Here is a 19,550-nt window from a genome sequence, read left to right on the forward strand (position 1 = left end):
AACATGATTAATGTCAATGTCAATTTTAACATCATTTGTTGTTGACTTTTTTAAAACCTTTAAATAGTTGTCAGACAAATAATGATTCATTATATGTAGCTGGTGGCCTGATCCTGTGTATTTTGATATACATGAAGTTTTATGACACATGAATTGCAAATATAAACCTTCTTTTCTCCACATTCATCTGACTGAAAGTATCTTAATGGCACTGGCACTGCAAAAACATGACTAAACAGCCCTTTTCTGAAGTGCTGTTCATGTGGATCTCAAAGCACTGCAAGGATGCTTGTTTTGAGAGATGTGAGCCTGACGCAAGTCATGTGAAAGGGACTTTAGCTTTGTACTGTAGCTTCAAAGCCCCCAGTACTGTGGTGACTACAGATTTTGACCTACAACATTTAGACTTTTGAAGACAAAATAATTTCCTAGTAAGCTCAAGCCTGTCAAAGAAAGTTACCTTAGTTATTGTACATTTACATAATCAACCACCGTCATTCTTCACTGCTAAGCTCTTTAAAGGCTGTTGACCCCAGACACACAGTAACACACTTACAGACACAACACCACACCACCAAATCAGACATGCTTTCATCATAAAAAGCTCTTGATCTCTCTGCCCCTTCTGATGCACCCCACACAACTCCCTTTAGACACACTCATTTTTAATCCTTAAACAGGATGCTTGCCATGTACCCCAGTATGATGAAAGATGACTCCCGTCTCAGTCAAATCCTGCACAACTCTGCTGTTAGCACTGATCCCCCTGTGCATGGGGCAATTAGACGGAACCACCCCATATACTGTAGGTCACAGTTTATGACCTGCTAGACACAGAAATCAGTTCGAACCACTAGACAGAGTTCAGGTTTGGTGTACTCTGATCTGCAAATCCTGTGAATACATGTGACTAATATAGATGATATGTCATAGCGTAACCATTTAGCTGAATGAAAAGTTTTCAATAGAAAACAGCCGACAAGGTTGCTTTTCTCTACTTGACTTGAAAGACAAATCACAAATTCAGTCATGGCTGGTATCACGTGGTCAAGTCTGTATTGCTAATCCAAGCAGCAATATCTTAATGCATAGAAGCCAGCATGTGGAACGAAGGTAAACGGCCTCGGAAAGCGAACCTGAGTTGGATTTAATGAATGAGAAATAATTTTAAGTGTGCACAATCATTCAGCAGCCTGACTCAGAATGAAAATAACACTGTTTATAGCTTGTAGATAGTGTTCAAATGCTGTTCTTTATTTGAGCGTGCTTTTTGGACACACTGATCTGCTTGATTTGGTTAGTGTATTGCAGAGGGGGAGCCTTCTTGTTAGTAGATTATATTTTTGTCCCCATGGAGAGCCATAAAGCATGCATTTTACCATCTGTTGGGCTTTTAAAAAAAATTTTTTTTATCGTGCCACTCTGTTCCACTCTGCTTCGCCTGAGGGTAAAACAAGGTTTCTGCAGCTAAGCCTCTCGTTCTGTTATAGGCTGTAGAGAGAATGCTATTGCCACTGTTGCTCCCAACCCACTGGGCCCAAATATATATCTCCTAACCAGAGAGCTCATATCAGAGAACAAATTGTAGAATAAGCCCTGAATGGATGCACAGATAGTTAGTAAAGACCTAACCATGGGTGTAAAGCAGCTCTAAAGAAGATAAGTGTTGTTAATCAGCTCAGTTTAGTTTAATAGCACTCAAATGATTCATCGTTTAATCTCATTCAAGGGGGATGTAATCCTATTGATTATATAATATATTTTATATATTTATAATGTATAATATATATTTTATTTAATTTTTTTTTTTTAATTTTTTAAGTATAGTAATAGATCGAGTAACCGAACACTTTGGAGAATTTCCTGTAAATATTTTATAAAATAAGTGCTCATTTTATTTCAGCAATAGTGTATTATATTATATTATATTATATTATATTATATTATATTATATTATATTATATTATATTATATTATATTATATTATATTATATTATATTATATTATATTATATTATATTATATTATATTATATTAAATTGTATTGTATTGTATTGTATTGTATTGTATTATATTGTGTGGTCTCATCCCACTAAAGATGTCACATTTTATCATGCATAAATGCAGTGTTTCATGAAGTGGACACTACAGGGAAGATAAGGGTTTTGTTTCACCATTGCAACAATTAACACATTTAAGCATGCATTCCACACTGGTGACATTAACTGCAGTTGGCAAATACTGACAAACAGACATAAAAGCTCTTTGTGATAGTTGGGAAAATCATTCAATACTTATACTACCTATTTTGCCCATTTTACCATCATTTTGTGATTATGCAAGTATCGATCATACTTCCAGTCAACAGAGCTTATATAATGATGCACAGATACCCAAGAAGCATTTTTTATGAGCTCAGTTAACTGTCTGCTTCAAATGAGACCTTTAAAGAGAGACACAGAAAGGTAAAATATGGATCGTTTAGGCTCAGTTTCACCCTGACCCCTAAGGTCCCCCCCCCCACACCACATGGATATCGTTGTAAGCGGAGCCACAATGGAGGTCCATGTGCTAAAAGTCCATCCCAGGGTATAATTTACTGTCAGCGTGTGTCTGTTTCTCATAGGGATGCAAACTGAATAGCATTGTGTGTGTCTGGAAGATTAGGTAAAAAGAGATCTTGGAACTCTTTGGTGCAAGCTTTAGGTAATGCAGTTCAATGTGTTTGAGACTTGTTTTTGTGAACTGTTTTAATATTTGTGCATGTTTTCCTCTTTCCCAGCCTATTCGCAACACATGGAAAACCATATCAGTCCTCCAAGCTATCTGAGCCAGCCGCTGCCTCCGGTGCATTCCGGACGCTACTCCCCGACCCCAAAAACCATGGTGGGAGATGATGATGTAACCAGGTATTGTCAAAAATTGTCACTCAAGATTTTTTCGCTGTCTGTGTGGATATATAACGTTATAGATAACGTTTTATTCTTTTACAGTTTAAATAAACAAAACTGATCATAGTCCTTATTACGGCTGGGTATTGATAGTTTTCCTGATGTAATAAATCTTTATTGAAAAAGTAGTCTGAATGGCTCATATTCTTCTTTTTTTTTTTTTTTTTTTTGTCAGACTGCAGTGATAGTGTAGTATATTATTTTGTGCAACTCAATAGAAAGGTTTTTTCCTGCCATTGTTTTGTGGTACACTTAGTATCGTCAGATGAATACCGGATTAATCTTGTACTTGTAAGCCTGATGTTTGAGTTCAACAAAAGATGAGCTTCAAGCTGTTCATGATTATTTTTATAATGTTATGCCAAAGCAAGCCAGTGCTCTGTCTCTCATGTGTGATGTTCAGGATGATATGATGACCTGTTTAGAAGATGAGATGCTCTGAACTTTTTTGATATAGTTCACTGGAGTATCGATTTGCTATTTACTTTTACTCAGGTCAGTTGGCCAAAGCTGCAATGCCTCACTGAGGGAGTTGTCAATTGTGAGGGCAGATAGCAGTTCCCATTTCAGAATGCCATCCATACCTAACATATGTGATGATTTTACAAGGTTATATCTATTTTATTTTTAGAATTGGCCCACTTGAGGGAGCACAATCAAAAAATAGACTGGTTGCAAAAAAAGGGTGTGGTTATACCATTTATCCAGAAGTAACACCAGACACTTAGACGGATAGAGAAATCTGACCCAAAACGACACACCATTACAGATTTATCAATTTAATAAGCTCCAAATTTAGCCCATCCACATCATGTGTGGGTTCATTTTCATAAAAACCGCAGCGCATCATCAAGCCTCTTAGCCAGCTTGCCAGAAAATGAATAAACAAGATTGTCGTAATCCTGCAGAACAAACGATTCTATTAATCTGACCATTTAGGTGTACAGGAGTATTTGAAGTTTAGCACAACAATCAAACTTACAGGAAAGCCTGAAAGGAGCATGTGGCCCATTCTGGATGTCATTGTGTTCATTGTTGATTTTTATAGCAATGTCCTATTTAATAGGCAAGAGGTGATGTGATATAATGGTGGTTGATTTTACAGTATCAGTATTGTAGGTTGTGGCTGTGTGTAGTAGAACTAGACCAGCAGTGCCTCCAAGAGGTCAGTTATATACACTGACCTTGCACTCTGATTATTTGTGGAATTATATAAAAAATACTTTTAATTTGCCCCTTAGTTTCTATATCGTGTGTGTGTGTGTGTGTGTGTGTGTGTGTAATATATATAGTAATGCACTTATGAAATTGGGCGTACAGATACAAGGCGTTCAAGTAACCTGAAACCAGAAATATAATGCTTCTATATTATACAATGATAGAGACATAGAAAACTGTTGTAGTATAATGTAGTATTAATGTGAAAACATTACATCAGAATTACTCTATAAGAGAGTTGTCATTAAATGTGATCTTACAAACTAGTATGTCTAATTCTTATAGAAACATGACATGTACAAAACAGAGAACACCGCATACTTTCCTGAATTAGGACATTGTAATAAGTTTTGCTATTTCAGACTAAATTTACAGTTGGCATTTGATGCTGTGAGTATGTAAGTTTATTTTTTTAATGTGGTTGTATGAGGACGTTTTTATTTTTTGCTTATGCAGGGAACCCAGGAAGGTGGTGTTGCATCGAGGCTCTACAGGGCTTGGCTTCAACATAGTAGGTGGAGAAGATGGAGAGGGCATATTTATTTCCTTCATCCTGGCCGGAGGCCCTGCAGACCTCTGTGGAGAATTGAGGAAAGGAGACCGCTTGGTGTCTGTGAGTATTACAGTGGGCACTGAAACCTTGCCCTGTCACACTGAAGATGAGAATCTATTCAGGAGTTTTTCAAACAGTATTCAGCAGACATACTGAGCTCAGTGCTAAACAGTGTGCAGACCACTATCATACTGCTAATCCTATTGAAATAAAAATGGCTGTACCTTTCTTAGGTGAATGGAATAGACTTACGCGGTGCCACTCATGAACAGGCCGCTGCAACCCTCAAGAACGCCGGACAAACAGTCACCATCGTTGCCCAGTACAGACCAGAGGGTGAGACTTGCTTGATGAAAACCAGCTCCACGTCAATCATTTTGTCCACTCATTAAAAACAAACCAGAAAGTAATCAATGTACAGCAGGAGTCTCTTAGCTGTGTTATTGTGAGAAGTAAAAATCTAATAAGCCAATACTCCAATTTTACAGCCTTCTATTGCCATTAGGTCAGATCAATCAGGTCTCATAAAATTTTTAACTTGAATATTGAGTCATCCGGGTCTGACTGTTCAACCTGTCCTACAGATCATTATTATACTCTTAACAATGAAGGTACATTTCTGATGCTTTGTCTTTCACTCCCCTTGATAAATGTAGGTAGACTTATATTTTTAAAGTACTGATTCTGACATTTTGAGTCAATGGTTGTTCTGCATCACTTTGCATCATTTATGCCGTGTGAACATTTTGGAAAAGATTGAAAAAGACTTCCTTTATAGGACATAAATTGGTGTCCAATTGCTACTTATCATGACAATACTATGTATATGAATATTTGTATAACTTTGATCATGTGCTTTGATAACATTGTTTTTATGCAATAATATTCCGCTACACTCTTTCTTCTCTCATACGCACAATGCCTTATGAGGGTGATATTTGTGGCCTTGTGTTACAGAGTACAGCCGTTTTGAAGCCAAGATCCATGACCTAAGAGAGCAGATGATGAACAGCAGCATCAGCTCAGGCTCAGGGTCCCTGAGGACCAGTCAGAAGAGATCACTATACGTCAGGTACTGGACAAATATCTACAGTATTCTACAAGGAACTAAAAAACTGCATAAAAAGTCACTATGAAATCAAAATTATATAATATATAATGAACTGACTATTCTTACCATTAATATATATATATATATATATATATTTTTTCTTTTTTATATTGAAATTGCAATAACCTTGCAATAATATCCCTTTTCTGATGATAAGTGTACCAGCGCAAGAGCTGGGCATTAAAACCTCCCCTCCAGCAACCTGTCACTCACATGAGATCACCGCCATTAGCTAACAACAACGATTCAACTGTCCAATCGATTCCTGATGGATGAATCAAGTCCTTAATTTTTACTTTTAAAAAATTTCATATTCAAGAAACTCTTTCACATGGATATTCGTCACTGTATTGAAGAAAAGACGTACACTATTTCCATTACATGCCAACTTTAAGTGCCGTTTTTTCTTTTTTTTTTTTTTTACTAAATTTCATATTTGGAAATAAGATATCTTATATTTGCAGTTTACACACATCTATCAAAATGTTTTAGCAATTTTTGCACCATATGCTGTTAGCAGTGTTGGGGGTAATGCATTACAAGTAACGCGAGTTACGTAATCAGATTACTTTTTTCAAGTAACTAGTAAAGTAACGCATTACTTTTTAATTTACAAGAAAATATCTGAGTTACTTTTTCAAAAAAGTAACGGCAGTTACTTTGTATTCCCATTTTTTGACTGACAAGCCTCCTGTTCCCATATTGGGAGAAATCGGAAGTATGGAGGCGTTGTGTGCGCTGTATGAACATGTTACTGTAGTTCTAGACTAAATGTGAATGTGCATTAATTCATCCCACTCACAAAAAAAAAAAAAACAGATTTAGTATTCATCAAAATTAATCAAAACAGTGAAATGCAAACTCAGAATATGACGCAAACCTGCAATAACTAAATATATTAAATAACACAAATGTATCTTTTCCCATTTTATTAACAGTGTCTTTGCTGCTGACCTTTAATGATCCAGTTCAACCATACTAATAATTAAAAAATGACTTTAGATAAACTAACAATTGTGCTTCATTGTTTTTTTGTTTTTTTATTGCTGAAGAGTGTTGAACCTTCTTCTCCTGTGTTCTACTGTACAGACGTGAATTTACTTTTCCTTCAGCCTGAGGTTTATTCATTACACTTTTTGGTGTGAAAGGGCTTTTACATTTGCTATAAATAGAACTTCTTATATTAAAAACAATCAAGCCCTGCTCATATTTAAAAAGTAACGTGAAAGTAACGCAAAAGTAATGTAACACATTACTTTCCATAAAAAGTAACTAAGTAACGTATTTAGTTACTTTTTTAGGGAGTAACGCAATATTGTAAGGCATTACTTTTAAAAGTAACTTTCCCCAACACTGGCTGTTAGTTAAAGGAGCAAGTTTATTTTTCCTTTGGTCTTACTTTGACTGTTTTCTGCAGGGCACTGTTTGATTATGATAAAACTAAGGATTCTGGGCTGCCCAGCCAAGGCCTGAACTTCAAATTTGGAGACATACTTCACGTGGTGAATGCTTCAGATGATGAGTGGTGGCAGGCACGGCAGGTCACTCCTCAAGGAGAGGTGGAGGAAATGGGTGTTATCCCCAGCAAGAGAAGGTGAGAGATAGAGGATATTAAATTACTAAAATTATTATTATTGTTTGCAGGTTAATTTAGGCTGGTAGGTTTACTTGGATGCAGGTCATGCTGACTTGTGTTTGTATTAAATAGTATAAATAGGACCCCCAGCACCACTCCAGAATTCTTTGACCAGACCTGAGTTTGTCATCGTTCACGCTTAGCTGAGTAGCATCAAGTGCTTATCTTAGAAATGTTCAGATGAAGGAGTATTAAATGCAGTGTAACTGATTAATAGCGAAGAACAGCTAAGGTAATACGTGGTCCTTATGTTTTCTCTCAAGAGTGGAGAAGAAGGAGAGAGCAAGGTTAAAGACAGTTAAGTTCAACCCCAAGTCGCGAGAAAAAGGGGTGAGTGAATCTTTTTATATATGCATACCTACAAAGATTTGAACAATACTCTGTTCCAAAACCAAGTGAGTTGCTTTGCTGTCTACTAGCTACATGTTTTTTAAGACCGCATCTTGACTGAATTGGAGCATCGTAAGTAAATGATTTGCAACACTTTGCATTGACAGCCCCTGTGTCATGCACGCACATATATTCACAAGTAAATTTGGATTTAAAGAAATATTTAGTAACATATATATATTATAATTTAATGCATCATCAATAAATAAAGACGGCAATTTCTTTCAATTAATAAATAAATCTTACTGACCTCAACCATCTGATTAATTTTATTGGCATGCTGCCTTAGATTTTGGCCAAAATTAGGCATCCTAAAAGGCAGCATTTTAATATACACGCTTCCTTCTTAATGAAACAACCTTTTCATCAGGAGTATGATGTTTTAATTACTTTTGAAATAGGCAACTCACTAGGGATTGGAACCAAGTTAATTTAGTATGTTGCTTATACTGTGTATCTAGAATGACAATGAAATGCATTTCAAATTGCTTTACAAGTTAGTATTTGCTAATGTTCCTACCTCTGTGAAAGTTTGACCATTTGATATTAACTCACAATTAATAATGCTCAGTGCATTCAGTAGAATTTAATATTCTGATACTAATCATCTGCCATATGAATGGTCCAGTCTAAATTAACAGCATGCGTAGCTATAAGTGTCGCAGGCCCAAAAAACGCATATAACAGTACTGTAATACATCTATAACTCATTTATGAGGCATAGAAGTCAAAACACCAGATTATCTAACAGTCCGAGAAAACATGCATGACAGGAAAACGAAGGACAAATACGCTTGCCATTGATGTCGGACTGCTCGTCCTTCTGTATGCCACACCTCTTCCTCTCCTGTCCTTCATCTTCAGACTTTCCTCTTTTTGCCTACCTTGCAATGCTCTCCAATAATCCATAGATGCTGCAGTGTAAACCAGCCAGTTTTATAACTGATCACTGCATAAGAGTGAAAATGCACCTGTAGTCCTAGTGCCGCATCCCTGCCGAAGAAAAAAGCCATACAGTTATGCTTAAATCATTTTACATACAAGCTGTTTCTACAGCAAAGTATTTCATACTATATTCACCTGCCCTTGAACGAAAGAAAAGGAAATCAGGCCAACTTGCTTTTTTTGTTTTGTTGCATGTTGCTGCTGATAAGAAAAGCAGCCACAACCAAAGCAGTTTTAGGCCTCCACATGCTTCTGGCACACTCACAATGTTTCTTACCCTCTGCATGCAAATCTGTCTGTCTGCTTCTCTTGTGTTTGAGATTCCCTGCTGCTTGGCTGTTTTTTGAGTCTATGACTCAAATCCATTTATTTGTCCACTTCAGTTCTTCATGCATTTCATATACAATTCTGACTTTGTGACATCCTCCATTAATTGAGTTAACTCGTATAAATTTTATCAGTGGGATTTGATTAAACCCTCAGAGGACCACAAAGTCGAGAGCAGAACAATCATCTTTTATTTTTTCCATATGTACATTAGACAGCCCTCTTCCCCTTCTCTTCTTTTCTTTTGCCCTCCCTTTCCTTCTCTTCCTCAACAGTCCCTCAATGACAAGCGTAAAAAGAATCTGTTTTCCCGCAAGTTCCTTTTCTACAAGAACAAGGAGGCGAGTGAGCAGGAAACAAGCGATGTGGACCGTAAGTACAGAAATCAGCACTCCAGCTCAATGCTGGGCAAGAATAGGGCAGCAGCAGGTCATAAGGACAGAGGTGGGCACTGCTCCACTGGACGCAGCAGACATCAGAGCCTACTTTAGATATAGCAACACCAGTGGACAGAGACAGCTTGGTGCCTGCTGTGTTCAGTGGCTGGACCAGGCCTTTAGAGTGTCTCAGTAACCCTTGTACTCTTGTGGTTGTTGTCTCTCTTGTTGCTCCCTACCTGACCGACCCACAGGACAACCCAGATGACATGTTATCCAAAGGCCAGAGTAAGTTCACCATGTAGATGCCCACTCGGTCACCTCTGGACCAGACCTCCATGCTATCTCTCTTCCTCTCACATATTTAATTCCTTGCTCTCATAATTCATACAGTACCAGACAAAGAGTTTTCTGTTTCTGCTGTTGATGGTGGAGGTCAAACTTTGTTTTTTTTTTCTTTTTCTTTTCTCCACTGTTTCACTGTGCTGGAATGTATGGAATCTCCTCTTATTCAGTATCTGTATATTTTCTATTCTCTTGATGATCAATTATTTGCCGTCATACTTTAGATAGTCAAACTATTTTCTAATTACAGTTTACTGTTTACTAGTTGACATGTTTTGGATTGACAGTGATCATCATCCAGTAGTTTTTTGTTAACTCCATAAAACCACACTTATACGGGCAAAGACACCTTCAAAATTAATTCCAAATACTTTGTAACTAAATTAGGTTTGGGAAATGAAATAAAACCCAAGCATGGCTGAAAACAATCTGTGATTTGCTGTTTCTGGTTGGAGGTTGTATTCTTAATTACTCACCCTAATAATTGTTTCAAACCTGTAAGACTTCCGTTCATCTTCGGAGCACAAATGAAAATATTTTTATGAATTCTTAGAGCTTTCGGACTCTCCCATAGACAGCAAGGATCCTAACAAGATCAAGTTAAAATCAGACATCGGACATCGTTAAAATAAATCCAGGTGACATCAGTGGTTCAACTATACTTTTACAAAGCTACATGTGCAATGAAATCAAAAATAGAGACTTTATTCAACAATTCGTCTCCTGTCACCCTATAGCACCATTTCGGAGAGTATAACATAATAAACAACATATGTATGCAGATACGTTGTTTACGCTCTGATCTGAACGTAAACAACGTATCCGCGTGCACACGTTGTTTACATTCAGATCAGAGCGTAAACAACGTATCTGCATACATGCGTTGTTTACATATGTGATGCTTTCCAAAATGGCGCTATAGGGTGATGCGAGGAGAACGCAAATTGATAATGTGACTGTTTTAGTTTTCTTTGCACAAAAAAGTATTCTCGTAGCTTCGTAAAATTACAGTTGAACCACTGATGTCACATGGATTATTTTAACAATCTCCTTGCTGTCTTTCTAAGCTTTAATCATGTAAGGATCCTTGCTGTCTATGGGAGGGTCAGAGTGCTCTCAGAATTCATCAAAAATATCTTAATTTGGTTCCGAAGATGAACGAAGGTCTTACGGGTTTGGAACGACATGAGGGTGAGTAATCAATGACAGAATATTCATTTTTGGGTTAACTATCCCTTTAATGTGTGATTGAATTTCATTGAACAAAACTTTGAATGCATCTGTGTATGCAAGATGAGTCATTTTTAATGGAAGCTAAAGATTTACGTTTAGGTTAGTTCATCCAGAAAGGAAAATTATATCATTTACATTACCCTCATGTTAAGATTATCATCTTTGGACCAAAAATAATAACTAAACCTTAAATAAAAATAAATAAATATATATATTATATATATTATATTCTATTCTTTCATCATATGAAGCAATTCTGTCTTTAAAAAAATTAATTGAATTCAAATTCTTATGGATTCATTTATGGTGTCTTTATAAACTTTTTGAAGCTTGAGAATTGTGGTTGCATAGATTTTTGGACTATCCCTTTAACAATCTAAATCTGTAAATCTGCCAGTTTAGTTATTTTTAAACATTACCACAGACCTCTTTAAACATTGAAAGATACAAAAAATAAAATAGGGCAAGCTTGCTGAAAATATTTAGGTTCTATTGCATTATCATTTTATTAGAGTACTTTCAGATATTCAACCTGAAGAGATTTATGAATCAATGGCTGATAGGAGAAAAAAATGGTGACTTAAGCAGAATGAAAACATATAAATGTGAAATTATTTGGAATTATTATTATTATTTATTTTGCTATGACCTGTGCTAGGTAACTTTGTCAGCTAGTAAGAATACAGGAGCATATGTCCTTAAAACTACCAGATGTGGACTAAAAGCCACAAAACTCATCTTAGAAGGTGGACTTAGTGGTGTGACTATTTCTCCACTATGGTGAGATTCAGGACTGGTATTTCTGGCTTATTTGCTCCTATTCTTGGTTTTCATCATCCATTCCCCCTCTGTTATGATTTCAGAGCATGTCACCTCTAATGCCAGTGATAGTGAGAGTAGTTACCGTAAGTTCTTCCTTCCATTGCGCCCTTCATCCGTCTTTCTCGTCTGCTTTTCTTTTACACATATAACAATTATTCTCTCTCCTATCCTCTCTGCTATGCATTAACATGTATGGGAGATCCATTTTATAATGCAACATAATAAATAAATTAGTAATGTTAATAAACTACAGAGTAATGCTATTGTGGATTTATCAAGTGTTTACATTGCTGAATGCCTGCCCCTCAACTGAGCAGCACTGCAGTGAGACAGGCTGGGTAATGTTCCAGAAGCCACACAGATACAATAGCAAAATCAATCAGTGAGCCCTCTGCCAGCCCCTGGCTCAGTCTCCATAGCAACAGTACACCCCCCCCATCACTTCCCAGCCCTTGCCCTCGCTCTGTCAGTGACAGTCAGAGTCACAGTGGTGCTATATCAAAGCCACTCTAAAGATATATACTGTCTAATGGGAGTCAGATATTACACACCGCTGTGATCAGCAGTACAGACTGTGCATTAGTGCAGGGCATTACCAGCTACTGCTTGGTACAGCACACTTTGTGTCACTATTCTATACGTTGCAACATCGTAATGAATCTACAGAGCACAAGAGACCTGAATCTGTGGAATCAACGCTTTTGTCCACTATGTCCACTAACATTTGAAAATATGAATGCGGACATAAACAATTAAAAATGTATGGTACATTTTTTTTTTTATTTGGCTGTTAAATCACTGTTCAAAAGATTGGGGTCGGTTAGATTTTTTACAGTAAGAATGCTTAAGGACACGTTAAATGAAACAAAACTTATTAAAAAAGAAACACAATTTATTAAAATAAAAATGTCAAAAGTGACAGTAAAGACATTTATGATGATACAAATTATTTATTATTTATTAATGATTTATTAACTATTTAAAAATAAATGCTTTTCTTTTGAACTTGCTATTAATCAAAGAATCCTGTAAAAATGTATCATGGTTTCCACACACACACACACACACACACACTAACATTAAGAAGCTCAACATCTTTTAATTTTGCTAATAAGAAATATTACTTGAGCATCAAATCAGCATGTTGGAATGATTTCTGAGGGATCATGTGGCTTCTGAAAATGCAGTTTTACATTCAGAGGAATAAATTAAATGTCAAAATATAAAAACACTTTTTACATTGTAATAATAATTCACAATATTATAATTTTTACTGTATTTTTGATCGAATAAATGCTGCGTTAGTGAGCATGAGACTTAATGACCCCAAACTGTTGAATGGTAATATTAAATTAAATAAATTTATATATAAATATATTTTAAATTATATTTTATAATTTTATTTTGCAGCTATTTATTTTTATATAAATATGCTTTAACAAATACATTTGAATTACACAATAATCATTGGAAATTCTATAGCTATATTGCAATGTAGCTCCATGATACACATTTGTGCAGGAGACATAGTTTGTGTGTTTTCCTTGATGATCTCTCATACACGTGAACAACTAACAAAACAGCAAGTTAATTCTATTTCTTTGGAATAAATGCTTAATATTTGGTATTTTAAGTATGCAATAAGCTACACTTTGATGTAGTAAACAGCACTAGCATGTCACAGGCCCTTAGGAATTCTGCCCCTAACTTTGAAGAACAGTGTTCATTAATTTACTGCACGTATCTGCCTCTAACTCATAGTGCACATGTGGGCAGTCAGCCTTAGGCAATCAGGCCTACTGAGATCCACAGAAAGAGCTCCACTTTAATCATTATGACAGTCTCATACCAACCGTGACGGAGAACTCCATTGCTATTCACTAATCATATGTGTGGCTTACAGGTCCTCTAGTGGCCACAAGTGAATCTCACATTTAATAATAATGCATGAGCAGAAAACATTGCATCGATTTCAGGGTCTCAATATGCTTGACTGGGTGTGATAACATAAAATGATGAATTGTTAAAGCTTAACTCTCTGTGTGTGTGTGTGTGTGTGTGTGTGTGTGTGTGTGTGTGTGTGTGTGTGTGTGTGTGTGTGTGTGTGTTCATATATCAGGTGGTCAAGAGGAATATGTGCTGTCTTATGAGCCAGTCTGTCAGCAGGAAGGTAAAATGCTAATGATTGTCCGTATTAGCAACATTAACCCATAAGATTTCAGCTAATAAGTCACATCAAGGAGAATGTATTTGATTTCTTGAATGGTCTTTCAACAGTGAACTACTCACGACCAGTGATTATCTTGGGTCCGATGAAAGACAGAGTAAACGATGACCTGATTTCGGAGTTCCCTGACAAATTTGGTTCCTGTGTTCCTCGTAAGTATCTGTACACTGTATGAACTGATTAGATAACATGATGAGGGACACATTAGTACAGTTGCCTTGGTGAAAATGACAGTGTCGTTTGCAAGCATGTCATATAAAAGGCATTTAAGACAGCTTTGAAATGGATGAATATCTCTATTTTGACATTTGAATTGAATTTATTATTTGCAGGGGTCTGTTTGATAGGGATCCACAATGAATCTGACTACATAGTTTAGTGATGTTATTAAACTGTGAATAACTGTTATTTAATTAAAAGTAAGTTGGTGCTGTGCCCTTCAAAATGTAATAGTCTCAGACAATTAATGGTGAGGTTTAAATAAAATGTGCATTAAGAATACAGAAAAAACCCATGTTCTCTTTATTTAAAAAAAAAAAATCAAATTTTCAAATATTTCTGAATGTTATATTCAAACAAATAGGTTTGTAAGCATTTTTGTTGAACAGCCGATAGTAGACAAGAGAAGAAGTCCCATGTACATGTGCTTACAAAAAAGACCAAAGCAACCATACCACTTAAAAAGATTCAAAATAAGACCAAAAAAAATCCACAAATTAATTTTTCTAGTTATGACGATCTCAAAAAAATGAAATCAGGTATAGATTGCAAAAAATATTTTCAAAAATCCTTGTCCTAATCCTTATCTAGTAAATCTTAAAAACCTGGAAAAGTCATAGGGCAGAATAGATGCAGCCGCTATCAGGATTTAATGCATATACACATATACTTGTATTTAAAACTACAAATCGTCAAACACCTGTAAACTACATTTGGTAATTCTGCTATAACCATGGCAGCATAACCTGTAAAATATGCTGCTCTCTGTCTCAGATACAACAAGGCCGAAGCGAGATTATGAGGTGGACGGGAGAGACTACCACTTTGTTGTTTCTAGAGAGCAGATGGAGAAAGATATACAGGAGCACAAGTTCATTGAGGCAGGCCAGTACAACAGTCACCTGTATGGAACCAGTGTGCAGTCTGTCAGAGAGGTGGCAGAAAAGGTGAGATCCAGTGTTTTATTAACAACACTGAGGGCCCTATTTTAACCATCTAAGTGCATGGTCTAAAGCTCATGGCACAGGTGCACTCAAAGCTTGTCTGAATCCACTTTTGCTAGTTTAATGATGGGAAAACGGTCGGCTTGCTTGGGCACATGGTCTAAACGAGTCGTCCCTATTCTCTAAATGAGAAATTGGTGTTTTTGGGCATAACGTGCAATAAACCACCGCCTTTAAAAGCCAGTTGTGCTCGCACCATGCCAGCTTTGTAATTTACATGGTGGAATATAATTTTTCATTTTTAAAAATGTTTGTGTGCTGCTGCGCGTCCCTTTGTGTGTAATAAGTAAAGTGTACACGTGTTGTGCACCCGCCTATAGGCGCATATCACTAACATGCTCTTTAAATAACAAAGAACAAATATTGTGCCAGACTTTAGACCAGGTTTGAGTTGGTCTATGGCGCAGTCTATTTTCAGTTCATCAAAATAGCAACGTGCCAACAATGCGCCTGAACACACCTCTTTTTTTAGATCAGCATGCCCATGGGTGCAAATGCATTTGCTATTTAAACTAAATTAGAAATGCGTCAGGTTGAAACTAGCAAAAACACTTGCGCCATGCCTTGTGCCACATTGTGCCTGGGTGTATGATAAGGCCCTAATTCTACCAAGATTACATGTACAAGGAAAAGATTTGAATGCCATTACCCAATGTTTACATAAGGTGTTGTTAAGGAACAGAGCTTAGTATTGTTTCACGAGAAATAGGCACAATAGGCATGATACAACTGCTGACAACACAGGACTGTAATGCATAACATGCAGCCTTATTGCTTATTGTATGGAAACACTGTCTTTGCTCTCCTCAGGGCAAACATTGCATTCTAGATGTATCAGGCAATGCCATAAAGAGACTGCAAGTTGCTGTGCTTTACCCCATCGCTATTTTCATCAAACCAAAATCAATGGAGAACATCATGTAAGTAAAAGACAAGGAATCCAACTAGTATTTACAAAGATCATTGTCTATTAAAAACAATGTCACAATATCAATGACCAGTGTACAGTGTTTGCCATTGTGTCATATTCTGTAAACTGTACCCAGTCAAACTCTTTGGGGTGCAGTTAAATAGATTTTTCTCAAAATAGATTAGTATGCAAGGATCACTTATCCATAAAAGTTTTTTTTCTGTCTCCTGCAAGCACATTGATATAAAATGCATGCTGTAATGCTGTTTGGTCTCTCTTCAGGGAGATGAATAAAAGACTGACAGAGGAACAAGGCAGGAAGACATACGACAGAGCCATGAAGTTGGAACAGGAGTTCATGGAGCACTTCACAGGTCTGTTTGTGTCTCTAATATACTGTATGAGCTATTTTTTTAAAGCCACGCTCTATTTTGTTGTATATCAGAACCATTTCTTTGGTTTTACTCATTGTGATGGATGGCTAAGAGAATCTGACCTTTGTGTTACCTTATATTTATACTAGCACTGTCAAACAATGAATCGCATCCAAAATAAAAGATTTTGTTTACATAATATATTTGTGTGTGTACTGTGTATAGTATTATGCATATATAAATACACACACATACAGTATATATATTTAGAAAATATTTACTTGTATATATTTACATGCATATAATTTATATTATATATTTAATATAGATTTTTTTTTATAAGTATAAACTGTATGTGTGTGTATTTATATATACATAATAAATATACACAGTACAGACACATATATATTATGTAAACAAAAACCTATATTTTGGATGTGATTAATCGCAAATAATCATTTGACAGCACTGATAAACATGAGTATAAATGCCCAGACAAATTGAAATTTTAATGAAAGATCATGAAGATAAACAATGCATATTTAAACATATTTTGTATTTGTAAACCATAATTTAGAAGCTCAAATCTTGGGTTGTGTGACTGTTGTGTGTTATTATCTTCTCGTCATCGTCTCCTCACTGTGATCATCTCTGCATTGCAGCTATTGTTCAAGGGGACACTTTGGAAGAGATCTACGATCAAGTAAAGCAGATAATTGAGGAACAGTCTGGGCCATACATATGGGTACAGTCCAAGGAGAAACTTTGAACGCCTTCAGGAGTTTATCATCCCCCTTTCTCTGCCTGGTTTATTTATTGATTCTGTATTTTTTTCTTTTTGGTAATCTCAGATGGGATTCTCCATCTGACAGAATTCACTCAACAGATTAATTCCTTAATCCAGCATACTTCAATCTCTGTTCAGTCCTATATCTTCACCTCCTACTTATAGTTCAAGAGAAGATGATCTGTCCTCCTCAGATCTTTACTGCTTCCATGCTTACAGAAAGCAAAGCTATGCCAGACCAGCATGTTTACCAGGGGTTTGGAAACGGTACAGTTCCTTAATGTTTAAGGGAGGTTACTTTGTAAGGACAAAGACAGCGATCTGGATTTTCTGACAAGTCTCTTTTCATTTTACCCACTCTATTGTTTTTTTTTTTTTTTTTTGGAAATGGTAACATGGAGCTCAAGTCTCAGGCATCGGATTCATTACAATGATAAGAAACACACAAAAAAGCAAAACTTTGCACGTTGTAGCTTCTAAGACCAGGTGTTCTTCAGTCCTTTTTTTCCTCATTGTTCATTTCCATCATAGACCCGTATGTTCCACACGTTGTTGATTTTCTTGATTTACCTCTCCCTTGACTGTTGTATTGGCATGCTTATTGTTCTCCTCATTCTGATTGTCTGCGTTATGGAGCCATTGTGTTTAGATGATGTCCCTTTGCACAGATGTGAGACGTGTGCCGCCACTGTTAGAATGTCGGAGTCTACAATCAGTGTCTTACACAAAGTATGTGTTTTCAACACTTTGATTTACATTTAGGAAAGTCTGCCATTTGTAAGGAACTGATATTTTTAAGAGGCAATAAAATGCCACCGCATATGTGGAAGAAATTTATTGTACAATGAGATCTTAACAGATATTTAACCCTCCATAAACTGCCTATTTTGTTATAATAAAAGTCTGTATTGAGCTTTACTTAAACACTATTATGATGGGAGTTATTTTCTTGACATCGTAAAATGTATATTAGAGCAAGAGATTTAAATGATATAGTATGAATATATTTTTCCCCTTTTTCTGTTACCACCCTTTATTTTCCTAAACTGAAACAAATGACAAGATGCAGGGCAGTGAGGGGAATGTGGAGAAAACAGCCTAGCGGATGATTGATATGCTATTTGAAGCTAGTTCTGTCTCTTCCTCTCCTCTGCTCACCATTTCAACATCATCTGCTCTAAGAGTGCTACATCAGAGTCGTCATGTGTGGAGAAGAACGCTCTATCCGTCCCCCTCTCAGACACAAACCGTCTCACAGGGTTGACGAAGCTTTTGCGCAGAGCTGATGTTATCCAGCTAGAAGCTCCACAGAGACTCCTTTTTTCTAAACCCGTCAGAGAGGGGGTCTCGCCTGCTCTTCCTATGACATGATTATTTTGTATACGAAGACTGCTTGTTCTACCACCTCACCACCTCTGCTTTTTGGGGACATTTTGGGACTGGAAAAAAGAAACATGTAAATAACCTACTGATCTGTTTCATTCCATTGATCAAAACGAACAAGAGAATGGCTAATTCAAGAAAAATAAAACAAAATCTTTCTCATACAGCACAGTGCTGGTGTGAGATCAAGGCCTGAAGTATATTTATAAGGTGTGAGATTGGCAAACATTATTTTGTCTAGCTGTACACATCGGTGCACTTCTGAAAAGTTGTCATGTTGATTGTCACAGCTGTTATTTTGTTAGGCCATATGGCACCTTAAAAGGATAATTGACTCAAAAACATAAAATTAACTTTTAATTATCTTCATGCCATTCCAAACCTGTATGATTTACTTTAATTTGTGGAACATTAAAGATATTTTTGAGAACTGAATGCTGTATAACAGAAGTTATATACTAAAATTGTTAGGTTATTGACATTCATAAAATTATTTTACTCTCAAATAAGAGTAAGTAATACAGGCTTAGATTGACATGAGGGTGAGTAAATGACAACAGAACTTTCCAACACGCTTGCTCTATTTTGTCTTGTCTATTTTTTTTTGTGAATTAATGATTAATTAGGGGCTCTCCAACCCTGGATCCAACTGTGATCAAATACACCTGAACCAGATAACAGAGGTGGGAGTATGTGCAATGTGCAAGTCACAAGTAAATCTCAAGTCTTAACCTTCAAG

General features: G+C 36.3%; 1 protein-coding gene across 17 annotated transcripts in view; it reads left to right on the forward strand.

Annotated features, from left to right (window-relative positions):
• Positions 1–18,980, forward strand: part of dlg1b (discs large MAGUK scaffold protein 1b) — a 181,761-nt gene extending 162,781 nt beyond the window's left edge. For 12 of the 17 annotated variants that reach the window (XM_059502265.1, XM_059502266.1, XM_059502269.1 and 9 more), the window contains 14 exons: positions 2,782–2,908; positions 4,625–4,781; positions 4,955–5,057; positions 5,679–5,793; positions 7,250–7,426; positions 7,732–7,798; positions 9,406–9,502; positions 11,949–11,990; positions 14,027–14,077; positions 14,185–14,286; positions 15,128–15,300; positions 16,168–16,277; positions 16,550–16,641; positions 17,304–18,980. In XM_059502265.1, the coding sequence (XP_059358248.1) occupies positions 2,782–2,908; positions 4,625–4,781; positions 4,955–5,057; positions 5,679–5,793; positions 7,250–7,426; positions 7,732–7,798; positions 9,406–9,502; positions 11,949–11,990; positions 14,027–14,077; positions 14,185–14,286; positions 15,128–15,300; positions 16,168–16,277; positions 16,550–16,641; positions 17,304–17,410 (1,520 nt within the window). In that variant the 3' untranslated portion in view covers positions 17,411–18,980. Of the gene's footprint in view, positions 1–2,781; positions 2,909–4,624; positions 4,782–4,954; positions 5,058–5,678; positions 5,794–7,249; positions 7,427–7,731; positions 7,799–9,405; positions 9,503–9,761; positions 9,796–11,948; positions 11,991–14,026; positions 14,078–14,184; positions 14,287–15,127; positions 15,301–16,167; positions 16,278–16,549; positions 16,642–17,303 lie in introns of all 17 variants that reach the window. The other 5 variants (XM_059502267.1, XM_059502276.1, XM_059502279.1 and 2 more) reach the window with 2 other exon arrangements.
• The last annotated feature ends 570 nt before the right edge of the window (positions 18,981–19,550 follow it).

The sequence above is a fragment of the Carassius carassius genome, chromosome 20 (assembly GCF_963082965.1).
Source record: "Carassius carassius chromosome 20, fCarCar2.1, whole genome shotgun sequence".
Classification (NCBI taxonomy): Eukaryota; Metazoa; Chordata; class Actinopteri; order Cypriniformes; family Cyprinidae; genus Carassius; species Carassius carassius.